We start from the raw sequence: 22,407 nt of genomic DNA on the forward strand, positions 1-22,407 counted from the left end.
CACGTACAAGTTTGATCAAGAGTAAGGGTCCATGTTTGACTCCGAATCTGCAGATTCGATCGGTCCATTTTTTATCTTTAGATTTGAGAAGGGTGTCAAGGGGTCCAAGCATGATGCCGAGTCTCTCGCCACAAACCCAACCAGGGTTGGTCAAGAAATCGCATAATCTAGCCTAAGTCAACACAGATTACGCGACCAAAGCATGCATCCTTCTTCTTTGTCGCTTGCAGTAAGTTGGCCCATGGTCAGGATGTACAAACGTTAAGATAACCCGAAAAATTGCGCACACATACGATCAGTTGCCCATTATTAGGGTTCGATCCTACCCAAATCACTAGTACGTTAGGAAGTTGTAGTCTGGTGTGCGCGTGAGGAAAACTGACGGTGTTCGTGAACATCGTGAAACGACCTCTCAGTAGGTACGTCACGATACCAATGATCCGCCCATCAGATGGAGAGCAAGTTGCCTCGGCTAGAAAGCTGCTTTCTGGCATACTTCCGGGGATAGACGTGAACTTCACCCTACAAGTGGCTGTTCACCTCAGTGATAGCCACCTGAATTATGATCTATCCGTTTTAACATCACAATTTACTTTACTAAGTCTAAATACTCTATACCAACAACAGAACCCAAGGTATAGGTCATTAGTAGGTTGAAATCACACCACGGCGCGGAATAGCGGGGCGAGTAATACATACAGTGGGAAGAAGCTTCGTCCGCGCTCTACAAGAAACGTGTCCGTTCCGCGCCGATGGCATTGCCTCGGGACTCGCCAGATGCCGCCGAAGGCTCAAATTTGTCCTCTGACAACAAGGGTGGTCCAGCCACGTCTTGCTTGAGTGCGCCCTGTACCTCAGCGTTACCATCATCGTCGTTCCCAGTATCAAACAGGACTTCAGGTCGTCCGTTAGCATTAGGACCCAGTGCATCAGTCTTTAAATAGTAAGAATCCAGAACAAGTATGTTAGTACATATACACAGGTATAAGTCAAAGATAGATAGGAACACAGCGGAACAGATACGTGAAGCATCAGCATCCAACGAGATGTTGATGTTAAACACGTTTTGCTGTCTCGGGAGCGACACATCCGCACCGGAAGGCGGCCGCGCCAAGGCAGGCAACTTAATGAAATAGACGCCTCAGATGTAGACATGGTCGCGGACCGTGAAACAGTGCACAGCCATTTCACTGCCCCACTGGTAACCATGTCCCCATTTGTGTTAAGGCTCGTTTCTTCCCAAGGATTCGCCACATCCAGCTACTAAGTCGGTGAACAAGAAATTTATTGCTCACCGTGAAGTGGAGTTCATGGCTTGATCCGGATAGCTGTGAGGTTGAGAGTAAGCCTCGCTCCTCAAGCTCCAGAGAAGGCTCCATATCATTGAAAGTATTGTGATTTCGTCGTGCGTCGTCTTTTGAAATCTCTGTATCCACAGACTTGTGGTATTTGTGATATGTAAATAGACCGATACCTAAGAATAAACTGAAATTAAAATAACAAACCATGTATAAGTGCTGAGCAGCTAAACTTACCACACACTGTCACAGCAACACCAGCTACGTTGAGCGGCGTGAGCTCATCGCCAAATAACCACGCAGATACAGAGATTTGAGAGACTTCTTTTGCGATCCCAGCAATCGACATAGGGACAACCCCCGCACGCTGGATGATGCTGCGCATCGGTGTTCAACTACGGTTGCTAATTGGTGAAACTTGGATGCTCACTAGTATTCAGATAAAACCATGGCGAAGGCCATTGTCCCTGGAATCGCAAGAAACAGCACGGTGCTAAGTATATGCGCCACGCTGTCGAAGAACTTGCTCCTGATTATAGCAGCCCAGTCCTCGAGTGCCAAGCTAACGATAGCCAATGATGCACCCATGATCGGGGCAAGCCAAAAGATTGTAGCCGCTGGATTATTCATACCCATCTTCTTGCTCTTCAGCAGCAAGTGAGTTAGACTCCATCGGAGACCGCTTAAGGCGCTCGCAGTTGTGATCAGGACGAAACCGAGCACTTCAAATTGAGTATCTGTTGCGACCATCATGAGGACACCGACGAAGATAAGAAGTATAACCCCGACGAGTCGAAAGGAGAACTTCTCCAGTTTGAAGATAAAAGCAAAGAAGAGGACGAATATGAGCGATGATGATTTACACATGGCTGCAGTAAATAGCACTCAGTAAATAGGAAACCTTAATTTGCAGAAGATACTTACTGTAAAATGATAACGTGATGAGTTTGAGAGAGAGGTTTGAGAGGCCAATATCAAAACCTGTCGCAACACCGGTTGGAACGGCCTTCTGCCTGGACAGCGCGTAAGTATCGTAGACATGACAAGTCAACGCACGTAAATAACTAACAAGTAGTCCTTTCTACCGGGGTTATGAGGTGGTCGAAACTGAGACGGCCATACATTCCTCACAGCTGCCGCAAATCCAAACTGCACGAACATGTGTAGCATGGTGACGAATAAAGGCCACGTAAATCCGTAGTGGTCTGGAGAGAACATCCATTTATTGTATACAGAAAGAAGGATTGCGACAATGAACCTAGATAATTAACTTTAGCTAAGCGCGTTAATATCAAATTCAATAGGGAACATACCAAGCTGCGATGAATAGCGAGTTAATGATTGCATTCCTCCACCAAAGTCTCTTTCGTTCTTCCTTAGTAGGTGGCAGTGATTGCACATAGTCTTCTTCATCTACACCTCCTTCGTTGTACGCCGGTGGCTGAAGATCTGGATCTGTCTGTAATGCATTGTAGTCGGACCTGGAAGGCATTTCTTCCGTGTGTCTCTCCGCCAAAGTCTCGATTGTTTTCACAGATGAACAGACGTCACGCCGGCGAAGCTCGTTACTCCTAGCTAACGCACGAGCATTTGTTGAGAAAGCAGTGTTCCAGAAACTTGGATGAAGCCAGGAAACGCGCTGAACGACGTTTTTGCACTTGCGACGCGACGGACGCGCTGTCAATGTCCAGTGTTTACGTCACGTAAACGGGTAAAAGTTGCCACGATTACATTTTCTTTTTTTGGAAGGGCATAACAATTTGCTAAACCTGCTATGTGGTCTTATAAGTACACTTCGTGTCAAAGTTAAACTGCTATCGCGTATCTCAGATGTTATGTTTTCCGTTCTTTTGTCATATGATCACTGGAACCCATGGCGAACACCAGTCTTTGGCTCAATGCTCCACACAAGGTTTTACCAAGTAAACCTAGTTCACTGGAACATGCAATTCAAAAAGCAGAAGGCTTCGTCGTAAGATTACTGAATCCTCGTGGTTCTATGATTTCCACCATACCAGGGTCGAGCTTAACCCATATTCTATCCCGGATCAATGCGGCTGTCCTTCATCCCAAAGACATATCGTAGAATGATGATCTGCAGCGCTAGTGCCACGAGCAAAGAAGTCTAGAAAAGTCACCGACGAATTGGCTAACCTGTCTCAACATATCTACCCTTGGGTCCGAGGAGCCGTTCTCCTGAAACAACAGGCGACTTGCTTATGGTAAGAAGTTCCAGTCTCCCTTTCTCCTCCCTGTACTCCCTTTGTTTGGGTCGGATTGAGAAACACGGTGCGTAGGGATGTTAAATGAGATATCAATTGCCTGATGTCTTTGTGTCTTCTATCCAACGTGCGTGCGAGCACCGACCCTGTAAGACTTTCTTCGTCTAAAGCTTCTAAGCTACTTATCACCGATACCGTTCAGGCTCGCTGATTCGCAGGTTCCACCGATCACCAGACCCGTCGCATCACCAACCCTGGTATCGTGGTTCGGGAACGGAACCGTGACTATACATTCAAGGCCCAGGACCCTCGGCAGATGCCTGCAACGTTCGAACACATGATATGACTACTGGTTCTCGTTTGGCGAACAGCGTCCGGCGGCTTCGACACAGGGCAACATGTACGGCTCCAAGAAAACTTTGTGAACAACCTTCTAGCGCCCATGCTTCCAGAAGTAACGACGTGGCGCTTGCGTTCTGTGGGTCCAAGCAATGCCAGTTCCGGTAGCATCTCAGTTAAATGGGCGCATGCTGCCCTGCTTTCCACCTACCACAGGAAGTCGTTCCTATTGTGCAGCAAACAGCACAATGAGTCTCCAATACAGTTAGTAAACTGCTTAGATCTTTTGACGTGATAAATATGTCTTCATGACTGGTTAAGGCTATTGCCCCTGTCTGCTCTCCATTTCCTTTTTTCCATGTTTTTTTAGTCGCATCAAAAGATGGAAATGTGTTCGTGCCGTCCATCCGCCAAGCGAAGTTATCAGTTACGCGGGACCTTTCGGTACATCAGAACGTACATGCAATTTCGACCAGAGGATAGGACATGCATCGTTCGTCCTTCCGTCTCCTGTCGCCCACTGTCAGTGCGGTGACTACTCGCGTGTCCTCACGCGCCCTGGTACCGATGTGCGCTCGCCTGCAAAAATCAATCGCTAGCATTGCACCCTTGTACACGTGAAATGCGAGCGCTATTCACTGTAGCCGGGGATTGTACAGAAAGTCGTGACCATTAATTATCTGGATGCTCCACAGGCCCAAGACGATTGGAATCTGGAGCTAAAGGCAGACGAGTGAACGATCTGACCATTTCTCCTGAAACTTTGCCTTAGCTACCTCAGAGCTTGATCCTGGACGATAAGTGAGAGGACCATGACGATCATCCTGAACTCGTGGTCGCTCACGAGGGGTGTCAGAGGGGCACATATATGATCTACCTTCATGCAAGTTTGATCGGCACAGGAGTGCGATCAATTAGTGCATCACACCTCTTCTTCTAGCACTGAAGACTCTTCCGCCATCAATACCCTGTGCGTGCGAACAAGGAACTTACTGCTCAGTTCCTTCAAAGATATTCTCGATAAGGCAGGATAAATCGTATCGCAAGCAAAGATGCCGCAATGTTCGGAAGTGTCCGTTATGGAGTCTAATCTTCGTCGCTTGAATCCGAAAACAGCGAGTATGGCGAGCGAAGCGTCGCTCCAAGTCGCGAGCAGGAATCTATCCTTCCTTCAGTTCCATTGAGTCGTCGACTCACTCCCCACAACCTATTCAATGAAGAGTGCCAAGGATCACACGAACTTCATCCGAATCGGAGGACCGTGGTAACACTGAAGGCAGAGTGATGGCAGTATCATTTAGTCCAGCGGGCCGTCAGCTCAGCCAGATAGGTACGTTGAACTAATGCCGTGGCGCCGACATCGGAGGATGTGAGGTATCATGCATTGCCGATGATAGAGTGTTTTGACAAGTGATGCAATATTGTCTAGCAGAGGCAGGGAAGAGCGCAAGGCATAGGATAAGCAACCGAGCGTCACTTGTATAGGTCGGGCACAGACATTCCATCACAAAGCTGATGGGCGTTCAGTGGATAGGAAAATCGGAAGATCTAGGCCACTAGCGACAGACTGAGTACTCCGAATACTAACTTTGCTTGTGAAAAGTATTCATGAAAGTTGAAAACACGGGTTATGGTTGTTTTCAGTGGCAATGTGGGAGATCGCTTCCAAAGTGATAAGATGATATTCCCGAACAGGATATCGAAGTCGATTACGTACAAATATTACCTATTATGGTGTAACTGTACAGTTTCTTATTCCCACAATGAACTAAGATTTTGGCACGCATCAAGACGAGAGAATCAGAGAAAGCATTTCACGTCGACGACAAGTATAACGAAAATATGGCCGAACGTTTGCGCTACCTCGGCTCGCTGCCCGGACATAAGGGATGGGTAACTGCGATTGCGACGTCGTCTGAAATCCCGGACATGCTTCTCACTGCGTCACGGGACAAAACAATCATCGTCTGGCAACTCACCCGCAATGAAGAGTCTTATGGCTACCCAAAACGCGTTCTTACCGGCCATAACCACTTTGTATCTGACATAGTCATATCTTCCGATGGTCAATTTGCTCTTTCCTCTTCATGGGACCATACGCTTCGTCTTTGGGACCTTAACACCGGTTCAACAACTCGCCGTTTCGTTGGCCATACATCCGATGTCCTTTCCGTCAGCTTTTCGGCCGACAACAGACAAATTGTGTCTGGCTCGCGCGACCGAACTATCAAGGTCTGGAATACGCTGGGCGAGTGCAAGTTTGATATTAAGGACGATGGTCATACAGAGTGGTGAGTTTGTACCAGTTTTCTATCTTTAGCCATACTCTGAGCGCACGTACTCTAGGGTTTCTTGCGTTCGCTTCAGTCCGAATCCAACAAATCCTGTAATTGTCTCTTGTGGTTGGGATAAAGTAGTTAAGGTGAGATTCACAGGTTTTAGTTGTTTTAGACCATCATTTTGGAAATGATGTTACACCTACATATTTGCTACTTCAGAGGGTAAACCCCAATGAGACTACTTTTTCCACCAAGATCTCTGACCTTTCTTTGCGTTTCACCTAATGTTTCAAAATAATATGTTGCTAATTATTCATTTCTACAGGTCTGGGAGCTGACGAAGTTCAGGCTACGGACAAATCATTATGGTCACACTGGCTACATCAATACTATTTCTGTTTCTCCGGATGGTTCTCTGGCTGCGTCTGGCGGCAAGGATGGCATTACTATGCTCTGGGACCTTAACGATGGCAAGCATCTGTACTCGCTTGAGGCCGGTGATATTGTCAATGCCCTTGTCTTCTCACCGAATCGTTACTGGTTATGCGCTGCAACTGCTAGTTGCGTGAAGATCTTTGACTTGGAGAGCAAGTACGATCGAGTTTGATTACTTTTATTTACAGGGCGCTTACGGGTTGTTATTCAGGTCAATTGTCGACGAACTTAAGCCTGAAGCCGAGACTGGCTCTAGCGGCTCGTCACCAGAATGTGTCTCTCTCGCCTGGTCGGCCGATGGGCAGACTCTTTACGGCGGTTTCACCGACGACCTTGTCCGCGTTTGGACTGTCGTCTCCTAAAATCTTCAGGGTTATGTGCCCGATCATTCGCAGTGGAGATGTGGTTGCCCTTTCTGTATGCTGTAGATGGTCTAGGAAATGTATTCTAGCATCACTCGACGCTGATGCGATGTGCAGTCAATGCAATCGGCTTTGCTTCTCAATGATTGCATCGATTCTTATCGCACCGAATGTTATTTCAAACTTCAAAAGAATCCGAAGGACTTAAGAACGAATAGAATTCGGCGCATTCAATTTTGACGCCGCTCGACAACAATGGAGACACTACGTAAAGTTAGGATCCAGTCGTGCATCAAAGCCGCCCAGTGTGAGAGTCGCAGCGTACATGCAGACCTGACTCTGGGGCCTCCAAGCGCCCAAAAAATGTTAGGGGAAAGAAAGATCCGTCTGCTTCTTCCACACTCGACTTGACATCATTGTTTTGCGCCGAATGCGACGGGAACGGGAGGTCAATCGTCAAAGCGATGGTCGAAGCGAAGTTTTCCCAGTTTGGTAATTCTTCTGGAGGGGCACGTGTACCCAAGGTATCAGATAATTTCTTTATCCATTTGACGTCAGTTGCACTCATGCAGCATGTCCATGAGCTGAGATTTACTTTCCCTGGATAATCAATGGCAGGAACGGACATCAAGCAAGTGACCAACGCGACTAATCCTCGTAAATTTAGGCCGTCATGTTAGTCGCATCACAAGTGCCTTGTGTTATGAGCTCAATAAGAACATGAATCTCTCTGTATTCGTCATTGATGTCGGCAATCCGACGGCAGAGCGGGTCATGTACAACGGCTAAAGCAACGATCTCCGCACCTCGCAGTCTGCACATCCGGAGTGGGACCCCATAACCCGAGTCGGATCCACCACTGATGCTCAGGTTTGATGTTAGCAGCTGGCATACCGTGAGCAATGGAGGCGCGAGGGTCAAAGGGTCGAAGCAATTGAAGAGATGCACCCCCGAGAACCATACGGTCGTCCGTGCCGACAATGAACCACCGCTTCTCATAGTCATTCATCCCCTACGGTAAAGTCGAACCACATGCACACACGCAGCCAGAACCTCACCTCACTTCTTCTCCCCGTTCAGCCAGGCCCAGACTTTTCCTGCAGTAGCGAATGTACCACCTCGTCTCGAAGTTTCCTCAAGTTCTTCTATTAGTCTAGCCGGAGGTCGTTCACCTATCGGATTCCCGTAAGCCATGTCGCTAGGACTGCTGACATTAATATCGACGCGTACGCCGCGCCGGCGAGAACGGTCATGCCTAATAACGAGAGCTACTTGTCGCGGCCCATTCGCAAGATGCACGTTCTGTTCGGAACTTGTTGTTCCTGACTCATGTACGGCAAACGCGAGAGCGACGCTTGGTGAAGGAGTTATTCCGCCCGCGGACATAGAGACGGACGAAAGGCCAGGGACGGCTTGTTCATTGTCCATGTCAAACCCATCTGCAGTATCTGAATTGCTACTAGAGGGGAAAGAGGGCGGATGAACCGGGAGAAAAACATTCACTGGTACTCGTTTCGGCACATACGCTCCTGATACGCCAAATAAAGCAATCGTCAATGCTTAGAATGCAGAATGATAATAGCAAGACGTGATATGTGAATGAAGAATGTGAAACGGAGGGAACGAGATTAGACTGCGGAAGCCCAACCGACCCTGTGCCGCCACTCTTCGATCTTCCAGAAGTCGAAGACAACGATTAAGCAATGGGGTTGTGGCACTTACCCTTCAATACAGCGTCCAATTCCTCCTCAGGAGCGCCCATCTCATCCACATCACTTCGCTCATCTTCACCTTCAGCCATCAAAGGTTCCGCGACCCATTCAACAGTTTTCAATGTTTCATTGATCCAACACTGCTCCCGAACGATCTGCATCATAGCATGATCGAACGCAAATCAGCGGAATTGCAAAGCATACAGTACGTTGGAGCGGAACACACCTCAAGCACTGCATAAACTTCTTTCAAAGAAGCAACTGGCACACGTTGAAGCAAAAAACCCGCCTCGTATGGTACCGTAAGCCGGAGCCGAAGAGGTGGATGCGCGTTTGATGGTGATTTCTGATGTAATAAACATCAGCTCCTTGATGAACTAATATGATGAAAATCTCACATAAACTGCTATGTATCGTTCGGACGGCGGTAAAGTAGGGTTCACCTTTGTGTTCAAAGTGAGCGCATCGTTCAACCAGAGGTTCTTTTAACTCACAAGAAGTCCGATCCAACTCCCTGGCAAAGGCGCCAACTGCATCTGTAGAGCGAAATTCATCCCGCCGCCAGAATCAATGACTTGTTGGATTTCGCGCATTCGGGAATGCGTCATCACGATACCACTAGAGTGTCCCCCATCCGTGAAGTCAAGCACCCACACATTATGCAATTCAGTATCATTCTCTGTATTCACCGTCGGTGTTAGTGGTGGTGCGATCAATATGTGATCCAGTGCTGCTAGCATGGACGTTCCTGGAAGGCGAAAGTAAGGACGGCCGAGGTTTGGGCGCTGCTCCGGGCGGCGATCTGGCAACGAACTTGAAACCGATGACAGCGTGAGCGTTGCAATTATTGCACCGGGAGGACGTAGCCGTCTATGCGTCAGCTGCTCTCGGATGACCGAGAGGGGAACGTCAAGCTTTGAGAACGGATCTGCCGTGTCACGCCGGGCCAAGGGTGACTTAGAGTGGTCCCTTTCAACAGCCTGCACCAGCGAGTAGTAGGCAAGAGGAGCTAGATGGACTAAAAATGACATTGATGGTGCGACAAGATACGGTATCGCCAAGGCATGAGCACGAGAAAGGAAAACATCTAAATGGACAACTGGAGCTTGTAGCATGCTGATAAGATCCATGAGTCTTCAGTCTACACAGGCGGAACTCTACTCACACTGAGAGTGATTCGGCTTCGGTTTTAGAGATTCGATCAGTGACAGTAGTCATCAATCCCGTCTCATTGAACCAACGGATCCCCTGGTCCCCTTCTTCTTTTGCAAGTGAGTCTAGTTTCATAAGATAACTCAGGTGAGTTTGAATATCTCTACTGATAAAAGCAGCACGCATGCTGCTGTCGACATCGTTCTTCTGGACCTCCTCAAGAAAGCCATTCCATGTACGAAGAATGAAGGCGTCTAATGATGCAGATCTTTCGGCGAGAGCATTTCCGGAGCTGCCTGATGGAAGTGCATGTGACGTCTTGATATTCGAGACAGCCATGTGGTTTATCCGAGAACCACGTTCAATTCTTTGGATAGCCAGGTCGACGTCGATGACAAGAACCTTCCCTCCAAGCATAATTGTCAATCTTCCGTCCTTGTCTTCTTCTTCCTTGAATACCTCCATCCCGTTTCTCTTACCCCAGCCCTCAAGTCGGGAAATACACCAATCAACTATTTGATCGTCGTCCAAAGGTATAGGTTCCCCATAAACGACGGACATTCCAGAGCTCTCGCGTGCTCTAAGTGCCTTGACCCGTTGCTGTGCATCTCTCCTTGACTTTGGTGGGGACATGTATCAGTGTGCGTTGATACAGATTGAACGTGAATTCACAGGCGGCCTTACTGACAGTGTAAAGACTATTGACGAGCGCTGTATTTTGCCGCAGGATCGAGATAAACTTGTGATCTGAAGTAGAGAAAGACGAGAATGAATGAAGAGTGCGGGAGAGTACTGCGGACACGTCGACAAGGTCTTTTAATAACGGCAGAGGGTCATCAGGTGAGTTGGAGGCGAATGGATGCAAAGTATGAAGCGGTGCATCAGTTGGAAACCGGTCGTGAGGTGCATTCTTCAGCAAGTAAGACAAGACCGTCTCATTGTTGTCCACAGATTGGGCGGCCGTTGGTGAAATGTCCGTCATAATTGGTCGTGCTTTTGTTAGAGTTGTGTCTTCGTACCTTCGTTCGTTCGTTCGGTACCACAATTCGCGTTGAGTAGTGCACGTGATTTCATCCAAATAATTACAAATAGCATCAGGAAAGATTCCACCTTCTCACATTCGTGCTTCTCCTATCGTATTTCCTGAAGTTCCAAGGCTGCTATCTCAGTAGAAATGCTTTAGCTAGACACAATCTTGCTAATTATCTCGTGGCGAATGCTCTCGTTGATGGTATCAAAATCACACGTCTAATTTTACCGATGTTTAGATGTCTACTGTGACTAGTGATAGTCTAGGCTAGAACATGATGCGGCAACGCAACATAACGAGATACTTGGACACCGAAGACAAGTGTTAGTTAATATTGTCAAGCTTCTCGTTCCTCCGTATGCAAGCTGCTCATTTCGTGTTGAAGGGGAAATAATAAGGAACTTATCGATCTCAGCAAGAAGATGTCTAGGTGGTCGAATACGGTGTACTGAAAGACTCCGACCCGCACAGGGATTCGCAGACGGCTCATCTCGTCCTCGGCAATGGACAAGGCTGTGCGTTTGACAACATACAGACCTATACTCTAAACTGCTTATGTACAGCCGCCCACCGTGACAACCATGGTGTATAACCGCAAGGGGAAATACCAGGGAACGATGGTATGTCGACCCCCGAAGACAGCAAAGTTTACCTGAAGCATTGCTCATCACTGGATCAAAATCAAGCTCAAAAGTCTCTCATTCGGTCAGCCGACCCTTATCAAAATTGTGGCCAGATCTTGGAATACTTTTGTCAAACACGCCATAAATGAACGCCAACGCACGACGTGAGCATTTATATCAATTTAAGTCGATATTACTTTTGTCAACGAAAATAACAAATTTGATTACAGTTTGAATATAATCCAAACGTAGTATCGCAACACTGGTAAATATCTCTCATTCCCTCAGGATTGATCAAACCAGGATCCTGATAGCGAGCGTCTAACAGGGCGCACTCCATGATGCGGCACGGATCGCCACGGACGAACTCCAAACACAGAAGTTGAAGTTTTGTAGAAGGTACCATGAGTCCACCACTATGTAACCGGCATTCGACTTGGGGAAAATGCAGAAGATCAACTTCTTAGCAACACGATCGCTGCTCCGAAGGCGTCAAACAGTTAACATCCAGGGTGTTTCCGTACTGACATTGCTCCATGTTGTTTTACTTTACGAAATATTGCTACACTGATAGAAGCATCATTGATGATGATGAGAGAGTGACGTCCGGACAAAGCCTATCCTGATGATTCAGAATTTGATGTTGCCTTTGCTCGAAGCACACGCTTCTTTCTCAGTTGCGTCGGATCGATAGACCGCGCAGCATCACGCATCGCGCACATCCGACAACCCAGACCCTGGATGGTTGGTCGGTTATTTTAAGTTCCACTTGGCAGACCGTTGATTTACCTTTGCTCTATAAATAACTCATGCTTCGTGCTGCGGTCTTGATGCACCGCACAACTGAGTTCGCAAGATCACCTGAGCCTACTAAATGCCATGGTTTCACGACATTGCCTATTTGAAAATTCCAGAAACGGAATGACATTTCTCAGCATTCAGAGAAAAAACATTGTTTTGGTTTTCAAAAAATTGTTATTTGTACCTTGTGATAAATAGAGTACGCTGGAAACTCGAGAGTTATTATTATAGCATGCTTCAGGGAAGAGGAGAGGTCTGCTAAACATATGGACTTGTCTTTCTAGGAGACTTTTCCATGTAACCAACTTTTATATCAGAACATTCTATCCAGAGTTTGATTTGTCTTCAAGTTGCTGCGCCAAATAACAGCTAGACAAGTCCGATTTCAAGCATTGGAAGTGAGCAGTAGTAAGGGGAATGCCAAAGGCTAATAAGCAATGCACAATTGAATTTATCGGCTTTATAGAATCTACGAGCAGGTTTTTCATCGCATACACAAGACAAGCGACTTCAAGCAAGCGTATCCTTATTTACCTTCACCTTCACTGGGGAGCACGTCTGAGCCTTGCAACTGTATGGCAGTATTCAAGTTATGAGGCCAGTATGTCGACAAAACTCACACCTATCATTGCATTGAATTACTGAAACAAGACAGGATTAGAGTCCGGATGAGATTTCTATGGTTGGCCTAACTTAAGCCACTGGTACACTGACTCCGAAGTCCATGTCTATCATAGGTAAACTGGTAGCCTGTTAAACGTTTTTGAAACGCAGAATACAATAGAACATGAGGACGGCCGAGTAAAAAAATGGTAAATCTCGTTCAATCTGGACAAGGACTCGGAGTTGATCGGTGACTTGACTGCTGTACCAATTGTAAATTATCGCGACTGCCACATAATGGCATCCGAACAGGTACTTCCATTGTGATTGTAGCAAGTTGATCAAGTCTCGGGGCGGAGCGGGCTGAGACTCTCGGGATTTGGCGCGTGGCTCGGACGTCGGCTGGAGGCAATACTCGGAGATGCAGTCGCTTGCACTATGACGCGGTGTTTTACGAGTATGCATGCATATGTCGATAACCAAGAGAATGCAAGAGCGTCGGCCTCCTAGGTGACTTAAAGAGCCTCCGATTAGTTTTACATATTTGCAATGGGCTAAGCGATACATTTTGATCCGTTATCCTCGTCTTAGATGTTCACTTTCATTACGCGAATGGAACCGGTAAAATAAAAGTACAAGACAAGATATATCATAGAACAAAATCTTCCATTTAGCTCGAGCAGAGATATACTTTAGTAGGGTGGACGGGGTCGTCGTACGATAGCGAAACCAGTGCGAATTTGCAAACCTGGAGCACATGAATACAAGGTGCCATGACAAACGGCACAGGTTCTCAGCTCTTCAGCGGATATCCAAGGCATATGACCGATGAGACAGTGACGGGAGTAATTTTCATACAGGTAGTGCTAGATCATCAAGTCCGATGGATCCAAGTTACCTTGGTACGCGTTGAGAAGGACTATCTTGTCCTAATCCGAGGACGACCTCGTTATCTCTCTCGAACTGTTTCAAAGGCACAGACGTTCGGTTCAGGTCTATTGATACCTCAGATTTGGAATTTCATGATATCTTGATCTATCCACAGTTTCAAACCAGAGAAAAGACGAATTGAGGAAAGTAGTTCTGTCATGATTGGCCAATTTAGTTCCGCAATTAATTCTGGTGGTCGCCGAAACTGGGATTATAAGCGTTCCAGTTAGCAGAACGAGAGAAATTGGTTTCAATAAGGTTCAGTACCTTCGGGAGCGAAAGTCAATAATGTCCAGTGCGGTGAAAGTGGTGTGCGACAAACTTGTGTTTTCATTAAATCATCCGACGTTGGACAGGATGGTAGCACGTGACTATGACCTCGCGTCGCGTCGCGTTTTCTGTCGGAGATGAAATCACGGTAGATGGAAAATGTCATATTGCCGAGCTTCTGGTCTCCCTTTCAATACTACCAGTGTTGAGATGGTAGCTATAAGTGTCTGAATTCGATATCAGTTTAAACGTAAGCTAGATTTCGATGTGACAGAAAGCGGCGTATTGCCCACACTTATCACCTGCTCTTCTGTTCATCTAGGTGTTTTCACCGATCCTCCGCTTTGACATGATATTAAAACGATAGCTCGATCGACAAATCAAAAGGCATCTAATACTTTGTCCCAAACCACCATCTCTCCATAACCCAGCTTCCCTTCTGTGCTTCTGAGTTCTCTATTCCAAAATCCACGCGGCCAACAAAGTACTGCCCCTTCAGAAGCAAAGGCATCCAATACTCATCGTCTGGCCACATTTGTGCCAGTGGAATTTGAGGTAATGGCTCGGACGTATCTGGCGTATCATTTTCAGTGTCTAGATATTCCTGAGGAATAGCAAACCAGTGAGGTTGCATTTCGTCGGTCCTAGATGAAAACACAGAATGTCAGGTTATCCAAACAACATAAATTGAAGAGTTGGAAAGACTGGACGAATAGGTAGTGCTTGAGGGCACGAAACTTACTCTATAGGATCGCCTTCGTACTGATCCGCTCGATACATGTGCACGTAATGACAGTATTCGGCAGAAGCGTTTACAAAGAGAAGGATACCGCATTCCCGTATATTCGCCGTAATGCCTGCCTCTTCCTAGAAATGGGCAAGACATCATTTATCCTTCGGACGGAAATACCAGGAATATGTATTGAATAACCTTCAGTTCTCTTGCGGCAGCTTCAATAGGCGACTCATGTGGCTCGACTTTCCCTCCGAATCCATTATACCTGCGGCACGTTACGGTCAATCTGGTATTACTTGTACTATTTCATTCAATGGAGTCAACTGACATTCCCTTCCCAAAGCCACGCTTCTTCATCCCAAGCAAGATCTATAGCTCAAAGGTCAAAGAAAGTTTATTTACGGAAGAAACCAGGACATACCCTGCCATGTTTCTTGTCGCAGACGAACACGTTGGTGAAAGGCTTGAATCGCTGGAGCTCTCTCCAGTTCGAGTCGCCTCCAGAAAAAAGTTTAATAGCATTGCTGTCCAAGCCAAGGGGCACATCTCCTGGCTGACTGTTACCCATGTTTTAGTAAAGATAGCAGGTCGTAGTGGTTGAACAGCAACCGTTGAATACCCGCTTTTGCATGAGTCAAAATATTGAATTACGCGAACACGCGGTAAATTGAGATTTACATCCGTCGCGTTTTTTGCGTAAGGAGTGGCTCGTCATGTTCGTACTGTACCAGATGGGACACTCTGTATTGACCCAACCAAACATGCAAGTTGGATGGTATTATTCTCGCTATGCCTTTTTACACATTTTATATATTTACCTCACTTAAGTGCATAGTTTGGACCAATGACATGGTGCTCCGTTAAACAGATATATATGTTCATCATGAAAGTCAGGTCCAACTTGTTGAGTTACTGGAAGAATCCGTCGATAACCTTTCAAGAAATGAACTTCCATTCGGTGTACCGGGATTAGATTCCAGAATTATAAGTAGTAGCAAGCTCGGACGTTTTTCTTCTTCTTGAATCTTGAGAGGTCTGTATGATGACTTGCAGATGAGCGTTTAGCCCTAGCAGAATACAGAAATGCGAATAATGAGTTAAATGTAAATTCATACAAGCCCCGGCCCAACTGCATGCATTACATCCACATCTACTCATCTGGCACCTCGATCTCCCCGCTGTTAATCCCGTCAATAATGTCATGAGGTGGCTGCGAGTCGACCGTGCACCCAACCGACTGCGCAGTTCCGAGAATCTCCTTCACAGTGCCTTTTAATTCCTTCGCAAGTGACTTTGAACGCATGGTTCGTGCAATCTCGACGATTTCATCAAAGGGAATGTTTCCTGAGTGTTTGATGTTCTTCTCCTTCTTTCGGTCACGCGGGGGCTCCTTGAGGGCACGGATGACAAGAGAAGATGCCGACGGAACGACGGAGACAGCGGCTTGACGATTCTGGATCGTAAGCTGGACGGTTACACGCAGACCCTTCCATGCACCAGTTGCTTTTGCGATATCTTCTCCGACCTTCTTCGGTGACTATAAACATAAAACCACGATCATTTAGGAAGCGAGTCGAGTATTTCAGAACGCGGCACGTACAAGACCAAGAGGACCGATTTTGGGAGCTAACGCAGACGAAGCACCAACTTCTCCACCAGTTGCTCGAAGATAGATAATTTTCACCTCAGTCGGATCCTTAACACACCTATGAGCACTGCAACATCAGAATAACATTATCGTGGCTACTCACGAGTTTGGGTGCCATTTTGAAGTAGGAGGGAAAGGAATCGTGAACTCGTAATTATTCCGTTGCCGTCGATAATGACACTGCAACTTTCGTGAACCAGACACGGTAAAACTGTACAGTACCACGCTGGTCGCTGACTCATCCGGTTTTCGCCGAGAGTGAATGGTGTAATTCTTCACGTGGTAATCGCTGAGTCTGAATTTGGCAGGTTGCAGAGACAACACACGTTCATTCGGTGTCTCATTGCAAGTCTGTGCAATGGCTGCATGGAATCGCCAGGCAAGATCGAACTGCCTAGAGCGTTCGAGCATGCCGATGTTGACCACCTCGTCGTCCTCATAGCGGACATGCTTAATCGTCTGATCGGCCACAATGACAAGATTCCACTTTCACCGTACGATTCTGAATTACCTGCCGTGCTATCAGCTGAATCGCACTGTAGAGAAGCGTTAACTCGCTTTCACTCTCGAACTCCCCCGACGATAGGTGTCCTTGATTATTTGCGACGTATTGTAAAGTATGCTAATGTGGAGGTGGGCGCGATAGTCAAGTTATCTCGAACTGCTTTGATAATTTACAAATTGCTTTAGAGGACCTGCCTCTTGATAACACTGCATTATATTGATCAGATCTGCGCTCGACTCCCTCATTTTACTATCTCTTCCCTAACGTGCCACCGATTCATCATCGCCGCGGTCGTAGTCTCAAGCAAAGCTTTATGTGACGCTTTTTGTACAAACGCTCATTATGCGAAAGTGGGTGGCATACGTGTTGGCGAGCTAAATTTGCTCGAGAAGGAGCTTCTTTCCTCCCTAGACTGGCATTTGACTGTGCGTCCGTTGTCTGACGTTGCATTTTTTGGACCAGTATTAATCCGAGGAAAAATACGTCAGAGCACTCGTGAGGTCCTGGATGCATATTACGTCAATCTAATACGGACACATGGTTCGGGCGAATATGTGCTGGCTCCAGAACCAACTTCTCCGGCACTTTCTAATGCAGACAGTGACATGGATAGCTACTTGTCGGCATCTCCGTCACCATCGGGAGTACCTACGATGATGGAGGACGAAAGACCCGCTCAAATGCCCACGATACACGTTGCACCGAACGGCGCGGATAGCTCTACAATAGCACGTTCCTCAACTGAGCCTCGTGCCATTGAACCGTCTACTGTTCTTATTGACCGGGCGACGCTCCCTCCAAAACCTTCCGCAGGACCAACTCTGGAACAGAACATGGCTTTCGAAGCTCTTCGCAAGGCATCTTCAATCATAGATCCGGCAACCAATATTAAAGAAGGAAGCGAACACACATCCCCTACGCTTACAAACAATGCGATCTCAATGGACTTGTCGAACTCAACGAAGTCATCACCTGTATGGAAAAGGGAGAAACGAACTGTAGAGAAGGCAAACGGAGGTTCTGAACTTCTACAAGATGAAGTTGTAGATATTGATTCTGTGCGCCCACGTACCAGGCCGCGAATAGAAGATGACGGCCATGGTATCGGCTGAACCGTTGCAGCTTCGGTTACGAGTGTGTTTATTATTATTGCCGAGTTTCCCTTTGCAATATGCACTACGCATAATCCCCACTCGAAAGATGCTTGTCAATCGGATCTATTCAGACTACAACGATCATCGTCTACCAAACTGGTGTGTGCACGGAACGATTGTATGTATAACCGGTGAGTTCCATTCACTAAGCTTTATGAGAGTGAGAGAAGATCCAATCCGAGCGATTAATCACAAAACGTGCGGATGGCTATCGGTGCCGGATATAGAATATACAATAGCTATCGAGCAATGCGGACGCTTAGTTGAGATAGGGAAGAAGCAGCTGGCGGCGGACGGCACCCGTCCAAAATAGTTGCCAGTAAGTATATTAACATTGTTTGCTGACTTCCTGAACAATCATGTCTTCATTTCTACAGCGTTGCTAAGACCAGAAGGTTCCAGTGGTACTGCAACCAGATTCAACCAATTCCTGTCAGGATCCAAGAAAATCATTAAGATGGTTGAAATTAAGGGTAGTTGAGCACGGAGACGTCCCATGGGATGAGTCGCACAAGAAGCTCTTGAATGACTTTACCAAAATCATGAATACAAGAGAGGTTCAACAGAGACGAGACGACCTTTTGAAAAAGCAGTGGGATGAAGAACAGCAACGGAAGCGACAAAGTGAATGAGGACGACCACACCACTAATTGCAAGGAACCTACAGTGGTCGACTAGTCAATGAGACAAATGAAAGAATAGCCAATGAGAATAATAATTAGATTGAAATAATAATAAAGTCAACAAAAATAGAGTAATATTATTTATTTGTGAAATGTTCAGAAAATGTTTGAACCCTTATTTGAGTATTCAAGTAAGGTTGGCTGGTTCGACATATAATCATTCACTACCTTACAGTTTTGTTTGCTCGGACTGCAATGATTTGATTGCTTAACCATGTGCCTTGGCCCGTATGCATTGTACCTCTGAATCCACTATATTGTATAAACCATAAACAAGAGACACTACACTCAGTACGGATGATAGGACTAAGTAATAGACAAATCGAGCCCGTCTGGTCTCCTCCAAAGTCGAAACCTCCATGATCCAGGTCTCCATGACGCAGTACGTCGTTGCCGAGAGCAGCACTAGGCGCAAGGCCCTCAGCACGACATGCCTGTTCATCCTCTTCTTCAATGTTTTTCTTGTCCAGTCGGGCTTTCTTGTTCGGCTTTTCCGGTGACGTATCACGGCGTTTATGTACAAGAATGTTCGCAATGGGACGCGTGAACATCTCTGCAAGTTCTAGTGCCAACCGAGAGGACCGACACATAAATACACACTGGTCGCTGTTGTCTTCGTCGGCACGAAATGAGCGAGTGGGTCTTGCCGTATTTCCAGAAGACGCATTACATTGCGAGATCGAGGGAGGAACTGTTGCCTGGTGACGATCTCGCTGACTTTCGCTTGGCTGGCACGGCCAAGGTTCATCCTCGGCCCATCCTCAAGTTCTGTTACACGATCAATAATCTGTTTCTTGTTCAGGAATTCCCTCCTCTTAACAGACTCCTGATTTCCCTGCTCGATAGCTTCACCAGCTCGAGGAGACACAATTGGATCGATAGGTGGAGGTGTAGGAGGAGGCGTGGTGAGGCGATATGCTAAAATATTCTTTGTTCATTGCACTATACTTATATCAGAGAGTAGATAACTCACAAACTCTTGAGGGAGACCTTCACGCAGCTTCACTGACTGCGGCAGCATCACCCAATGGCGCAACTTCTGGAGCACCGTCTCCAAAGTCAAGCCCAAGGTCAATATCTTGAGAACCGATACCATCCCCTCCTATGTCTATGTTAAATCTGATATCATTGTAATCGAGTTGAAAGTCGTTGGCTGACGCAAGTGTGATATCCGTCTGGCGTGCAATGTGCTGGCCACCCTGAGCGTAAGTTCTGTCCTCAAAGTCGAAATCACTGGGAAAATGAAAGTAACGCTGGCCGTTGGTAGAGTGACGACTCACAAATTTAAGTTAGGAAGAAGAAGGTCCAGATCAATGTTATTTTCTTGAAGGGTAATAGCATTCTTATTGATAGGTGATTGGTCTTCTGTCATACTAACAATGCCTGGGCGGAACGCCTGAAACAAGATATCGGGATCAACTATGGCAATTTAGAGAGCAGAAACAAACCATCTCGATTTTAACTAATGCATCATTATCATCATTACAGTCAACAAGGGGATACTTCGCCTTGCGGCTATAGATGCGCACAAACCTAACAAAAGCTGACCATTAAGACGGAGGGCCATGATTTCAACTTCCTGCCCCATAATACACAATTCAATTAATCTCAAGGCTCTGAGCATGAGTAACAGCATACATATCAACTGACTCCTCTATGTCTGCCTGGAGGGTCTCCGTTTTAGAGAGCTTCCGCTCCCTGCGTGCGGCGAGCTATACCTCGGCCAACGGACCGCGCCGTACAAGAATCGCCTCTGAGTAGAACTTCGGCAACACACGAGTGCCATGCCAATATCGTATAGTCGACAAACATACCATGGGTATAAACCAAGAACGAAGAGTATATGCGAGAAGACCAGTAAGTCGCACCTAACGCGCTGCACGTGCTAGTACTAGTAGTTGAATGAAAGTAAGACCTGACACAGTATGACACTGACAACACTGATCTTCAACACGAAAGCAGCGTGGGAGTAATTGAGGTTATTTTGCACATAGTTGACTCAGTCCGAGTGAACAGTCTCACGAGTAAGTAGCGCAGAAACGGGTTGCAAGCATCGCAGCATCGTCAACTTCTAAGGTACACAAAAGTTAAACTCGACAAGCAGTGTGACGCACGTGATCAAACCCTAACTTCCTTTCCTGGCTTACAGACTGGCAACGAAACTCGTCCCACTACAAGGCAAAAATCAATAATGTAAGACCACAGAAATGTAGCAGATACAATTCTCTACATTTCTGTGGAACGGATTTTCAAAATTATGAAAAATGGAAAAGTTATAACAATTTCAACTTTTTCAATACTAAACAGCTTATTTTCTATTTTGCTTTCATTTGGTGAAGTAAAAGAAAAAATTGAATTTTTCTTGAGAAGATTTTGGCCGCTGACAAATAATATAACATAACTAACTATACTAAATATAGTACATTACAAATAAAATTACTAATCAAATATTTATAATACAAATAGGACGTGTTAGTGCTCAAAGCCTACTACTGAAATTTAGCTTCAGAACTTGAATAGAGCATCTTATAAGGTTCAAATCCTCTGAATATATGTAATCTCTGTCACTTCTGAGCCTTTGTCCACAAGAGGCTTCTGGTGATGTTGGTGAAGCTCACGATTTTGGCCGCAGGGTCCTTCCATATCGGGTAAGCGAGTGTTGTGACTGTGACGTGACATGGCTTGTCGAATTTAACTTTCGTGTACCTTATTACAGCCGTTTTCAAAATTGTTGTCACACGCGCGATTCGTGATTTTCGTCACACTAAATACACTCAAATACAAAATCTACTATAATTCAACTAATACCTAACCAAATTACATGATCTAAGTTGTAAAAATTATATTTTTAAATTATCTTTCAAATTCCAGAAAAAACAAAGTAAATTGGGCAACATTTGAGTAAGATACAACACAATATGTGAGTTTTCCCTATATTTCTTGTATATGAGTTTTCCTGGCCCTAAAACTGATTGTACAATACTATAAGCTAATCTAAATGATGAATATTACTTTATTATTAATTTACATATTGAATTATAACTAGGGTACAGAGTATACATATAAGTATAATACATATTTAAGTTTGCTAAAAATGAGCATTTTCCCCTAACCTCTCTACAGTCAGGGAAGCTTCTCCTGAGTACTATTCATGTTTATAAGTTCATTCCAAATAAATTAGACTAGTTTTAAGCACTTTTAATAGTTTTAGCATGGATTTCTAGTCTAGATTAAGTAGTAAGTCATTATTATACATATTACTTTAACAGTACTTCTCTGACTTATAAAACTATACTATAACTTATAAAAGTGCTCATATCTGATATGTTTTGGTTAGAGTGAATTTACAAACATAAATAGTACTCAGGAGAAGCTTCCCTGACTGTAGAGAGGTTAGGGGAAAATGCTCATTTTTAGCAAACTTAAATATGTATTATACTTATATGTATACTCTGTACCCTAGTTATAATTCAATATGTAAATTAATAATAAAGTAATATTCATCATTTAGATTAGCTTATAGTATTGTACAATCAGTTTTAGGGCCAGGAAAACTCATATACAAGAAATATAGGGAAAACTCACATATTGTGTTGTATCTTACTCAAATGTTGCCCTAATTTAC

At 45.6% G+C, this 22,407-nt stretch overlaps 8 protein-coding genes across 8 annotated transcripts; 3 read left to right on the forward strand and 5 right to left on the reverse strand.

The window, feature by feature from the left end:
- Positions 1–1,187: 1,187 nt before the first annotated feature.
- On the reverse strand, positions 1,188–2,935 carry FOMMEDRAFT_107697 (TPT-domain-containing protein; the record flags this gene model as incomplete). The annotated part of the gene is made up of 6 exons (XM_007266376.1): positions 2,612–2,935; positions 2,368–2,556; positions 2,223–2,311; positions 1,729–2,167; positions 1,536–1,675; positions 1,188–1,474 (listed from the first exon to the last, which is right to left on the reverse strand). Exons 1-6 carry the CDS (start codon positions 2,788–2,790, stop codon positions 1,188–1,190), a joined length of 1,323 nt encoding a protein of 440 aa, XP_007266438.1. The 5' UTR covers positions 2,791–2,935.
- Positions 2,936–3,318: 383 nt separating this feature from the next.
- Positions 3,319–4,180, forward strand: FOMMEDRAFT_140617 (uncharacterized protein). The gene has a single exon (XM_007266377.1). It carries the CDS (start codon positions 3,963–3,965, stop codon positions 4,152–4,154), a length of 192 nt encoding a protein of 63 aa, XP_007266439.1. The 5' UTR covers positions 3,319–3,962; the 3' UTR covers positions 4,155–4,180.
- Positions 4,181–5,665: 1,485 nt separating this feature from the next.
- Positions 5,666–7,184, forward strand: FOMMEDRAFT_122764 (G-protein complex beta subunit). Its single transcript, XM_007266378.1, has 4 exons — positions 5,666–6,150; positions 6,206–6,281; positions 6,464–6,729; positions 6,785–7,184. Exons 1-4 carry the CDS (start codon positions 5,702–5,704, stop codon positions 6,933–6,935), a joined length of 942 nt encoding a protein of 313 aa, XP_007266440.1. The 5' UTR covers positions 5,666–5,701; the 3' UTR covers positions 6,936–7,184.
- Positions 7,185–7,598: 414 nt separating this feature from the next.
- On the reverse strand, positions 7,599–10,781 carry FOMMEDRAFT_156063 (uncharacterized protein; the record flags this gene model as incomplete). Its single annotated transcript, XM_007266379.1, has 8 exons — positions 7,599–7,926; positions 7,999–8,464; positions 8,658–8,802; positions 8,874–8,993; positions 9,046–9,090; positions 9,142–9,763; positions 9,813–10,417; positions 10,488–10,781. 8 exons carry the CDS (start codon positions 10,779–10,781, stop codon positions 7,599–7,601), a joined length of 2,625 nt encoding a protein of 874 aa, XP_007266441.1.
- Positions 10,782–14,396: 3,615 nt separating this feature from the next.
- Positions 14,397–15,355, reverse strand: FOMMEDRAFT_107702 (uncharacterized protein). The gene is made up of 5 exons (XM_007266380.1): positions 15,214–15,355; positions 15,121–15,161; positions 14,988–15,057; positions 14,799–14,923; positions 14,397–14,700 (listed from the first exon to the last, which is right to left on the reverse strand). The coding sequence occupies exons 2-5, from the start codon at positions 15,147–15,149 to the stop codon at positions 14,448–14,450; spliced, it is 477 nt and encodes a 158-aa protein (XP_007266442.1). The 5' UTR covers positions 15,150–15,161; positions 15,214–15,355; the 3' UTR covers positions 14,397–14,447.
- Positions 15,356–15,942: 587 nt separating this feature from the next.
- FOMMEDRAFT_133971 (ribosomal protein L12) lies at positions 15,943–16,558 on the reverse strand (the record flags this gene model as incomplete). Its single annotated transcript, XM_007266381.1, has 3 exons — positions 15,943–16,329; positions 16,393–16,488; positions 16,544–16,558. 3 exons carry the CDS (start codon positions 16,556–16,558, stop codon positions 15,943–15,945), a joined length of 498 nt encoding a protein of 165 aa, XP_007266443.1.
- Positions 16,559–16,782: 224 nt separating this feature from the next.
- On the forward strand, positions 16,783–18,136 carry FOMMEDRAFT_19996 (cyclin-domain-containing protein). The gene is made up of 2 exons (XM_007266382.1): positions 16,783–17,073; positions 17,131–18,136. Exons 1-2 carry the CDS (start codon positions 16,807–16,809, stop codon positions 18,055–18,057), a joined length of 1,194 nt encoding a protein of 397 aa, XP_007266444.1. The 5' UTR covers positions 16,783–16,806; the 3' UTR covers positions 18,058–18,136.
- A 430-nt stretch (positions 18,137–18,566) lies between these two features.
- FOMMEDRAFT_156068 (uncharacterized protein) lies at positions 18,567–20,349 on the reverse strand (the record flags this gene model as incomplete). The annotated part of the gene is made up of 7 exons (XM_007266383.1): positions 18,567–18,760; positions 19,078–19,344; positions 19,383–19,700; positions 19,789–20,015; positions 20,063–20,178; positions 20,231–20,244; positions 20,316–20,349. The coding sequence occupies 7 exons, from the start codon at positions 20,347–20,349 to the stop codon at positions 18,567–18,569; spliced, it is 1,170 nt and encodes a 389-aa protein (XP_007266445.1).
- Between the last annotated feature and the right edge of the window lie 2,058 nt (positions 20,350–22,407).

The sequence above is a fragment of the Fomitiporia mediterranea genome (genome assembly GCF_000271605.1).
Source record: "Fomitiporia mediterranea MF3/22 unplaced genomic scaffold FOMMEscaffold_6, whole genome shotgun sequence".
Lineage (NCBI taxonomy): Eukaryota > Fungi > Basidiomycota > Agaricomycetes > Hymenochaetales > Hymenochaetaceae > Fomitiporia > Fomitiporia mediterranea.